Source organism: Geospiza fortis, unplaced genomic scaffold (genome assembly GCF_000277835.1).
Source record: "Geospiza fortis unplaced genomic scaffold, GeoFor_1.0 scaffold54, whole genome shotgun sequence".
Classification (NCBI taxonomy): Eukaryota; Metazoa; Chordata; class Aves; order Passeriformes; family Thraupidae; genus Geospiza; species Geospiza fortis.
In genome coordinates, this window is record NW_005054301.1 from 6,766,823 (window position 1) to 6,769,457 (window position 2,635).

Consider the following 2,635-nt stretch of genomic DNA (forward strand, 5'->3'; position numbering starts at 1 on the left):
GCGGGCCGGCCCCGCTCGGGAGCCTCGGCCATGCGCGCTGACCGGTCACGGTCTGCTCTGGGCGTCTTGGGTGCCCTGGAAACCACCGGAGGGGAATAAAGGAAATACGGGCAAAGAGCAGTGGCAGGAAGGGGTTTGCCAATTCACTGCCCATCAAACTAGGCCTATTTTTGTGGTGAATAGGAGTAAACCTTTAATTACTTCCTTCATTAGCCTACGTGCCATTATTCTAATACACTGTAGTTTTTGCCAAAGGTTCTTTAAAGCTCACCCATTAGTACGCTCTTATTTTACCTGTGAACACCCAGTATTCATAATTGTCACTCCCTTGAAATACTTCGAGATCTGTGGTTAAAGTCAGTTACATAGAAGTTAATGATTATAAATTTACACAGAGTTCCCATTCTGGAAGGGTCAATGCCTGAGTTGTTGCTGTGTGGGTTTTTCTGAAGACTATAATGTGGGAGCATCCACATGCCAGAAAGCAAGGTAGCATTTGCACAAAGGGACATTGTTTCCCGGGTAAAAGCAGAAGGATGATGCTGTAATTGTTTACATTGTGTATGACGAAATTCCTGTTACATAAAATGTCCATCAGTATATTACATCTCCAATTAGTTCTGCATGCAAAGTCTATTTAGATCTAATATTTCAGAGTAGTTTTAGATACTTCTGACATAAGTTAAAAAAAATCTTTTTTTTTTTTAATCCCCTGCAACTCTGTATTTCAGTAGTTCTAAATAAACACCTACCTTAACTCCTCCTCTCCAATGGCTTTTGTTTGTTTTAAGGTGTTTCCAAAAGCACTTACGTGTACCAGGGTGGTTTTTTTTTTTCTCAAACCCGGATCTAACGTCCTAGTTGAGTACGCAACAATTGCAGTCACCACTAGAAACAAAACCTGCCTTCTTAAGCCTACAGTGCCAACTCTGGGAAGGCTGATGATCAAGACAAAAACTTTGGTGAGTCCAGCTAGATAAAGTTCTTTTCTAATACTTTAGTAATATTCAGAACTTATTTTTCCTATGTGTTGTAAAGTCGAGAACTATGAACAGAAAGAGAATCCACAGATATAAATCCACTTTAAATATACTTTCTATCTTTAGATTACTTTTTCTGGAACTTCCCATTGATACTTGTTAAGCAAAGCAACATATTTTTAATTATTGCAGATAGTCTTCCACAGGTAATAAAATTGTTCCTAACACGTCTTACCAACAATGCTGATGCAATGGCTAGCAAATATGACTCAGTGGAGAAAGAGGAAAGTGAAACTGGAAATTTATATATTTTTCCTCAACTGCTTAGGCATAAAGGAAGAGTACTTTTCCAAAGAAAGAGTGAGCTGCACTAATGGATATGCCCCATTGGCTAAAAAACCAAACCAAAACAAAGTAACACATAAATTCTGCATTATGAAAAATTAAAATGCTTTCAAGTCTACATTCTAGATATGAATATGGGGAGCTAACAAAATATTTTCTTATAATGAGTAAATGAGTTTATATCTATTTTCTAATTCTTTTCTTTCTCCTTGATTTTCTCTGTGGTTCACACTATCATAACAGCTGCATGGCTTTTCTTCAAGTTTAGAGCATTGAATTATTATGTAATGAAATTTGTGCTGAAGATTAATTAAAAATACTGAATATATTTTATTTGTAGTAAACTTTCAGAGTAGTATACTTTGCTGTTTTCCCTTCTTGCCTTTTGAGTGTCTTTAAATGTCAGCTGCCTCTTTTTCTCTTATTTATAGAGTTCATCCTGCAGTTTAGACTTCAGGTCTTGCCTATTTTTTAGGTAATTTTTCGAAAACGTTTCACAAGGTATTTGAATGCTTTTGAAATTACAACACTGAGCCACTTTCTGTCCATTTGTTTGAAGTTCACAGTGTTGTGGGGTTTGGGGGTTGGTCTTTTCTTTCTGTCTTTTGAGTTCAGAGTGAGGATGGTACACATCATTGTCAAGTTCTTGCTTAATACTCCCACAAATGGCAGTGAGATTTGTGGATAAGAAAATTTAAAATCCCTCCCGTAAATTCTGCTGTTGCTTAGGTGTTCATGTTTTTAGTCTGAAGAGGACTGGTAAACCAGACTGGAGAGGGTAATGGCAAAGAAATTCTACCATAATCACATTTGACATATAAGAAAAGAGGATAAGGTTGTTTTAGTCATTTGTATTTGCTTGGTGGTCACAGAATGTTTTCCGAGTTGCAATGAGGGAGGGAGGATATGGTAGTCAGCCAGCAGAACGTTTTTCAGTCCTCCCCGATGTCTGGATTAATTGCACTAAGACATCTCAGGAAAGACAGAGGTTACTGTTCTGGCCTTTCATGACAGGCTTGTTAAAAACAATTCCTGAAACACAAGAGTCAATGTAACTTGAGTTTGGGCGTATAAAATTGACCACGCTAACAAGATAAAGGATTGTTTCAGGCTAAATCCCCCAGGAATATAATTTCAATGTATTTTTTTTTTCCCAGGCACTCAGAAGAAACATGTAAACAATCTTCCAGATTAAAAAGTTGCTGTAAGTACACATGGTAGAAGATGGGAACAGGCAGGGTGAGCTCAAGGAGTGCCGGCAGCCCGGCTGTTTCGATCCCGAGGAATTCCGTGCCGGCCAGAGCACCAGC

The 2,635-nt window shown here is 38.3% G+C and overlaps 1 protein-coding gene across 1 annotated transcript in view; it reads right to left on the reverse strand.

The window, feature by feature from the left end:
* The window catches only part of GEMIN2 (gem nuclear organelle associated protein 2), a 7,986-nt gene extending 7,954 nt beyond the window's left edge, over window positions 1-32 (reverse strand). Inside the window, exon 1 of the mRNA XM_031064634.1 lies at window positions 3-32. Coding sequence (XP_030920494.1) covers window positions 3-32 — 30 coding nt within the window. The remainder of the gene's footprint in view (window positions 1-2) is intronic.
* Between the last annotated feature and the right edge of the window lie 2,603 nt (window positions 33-2,635).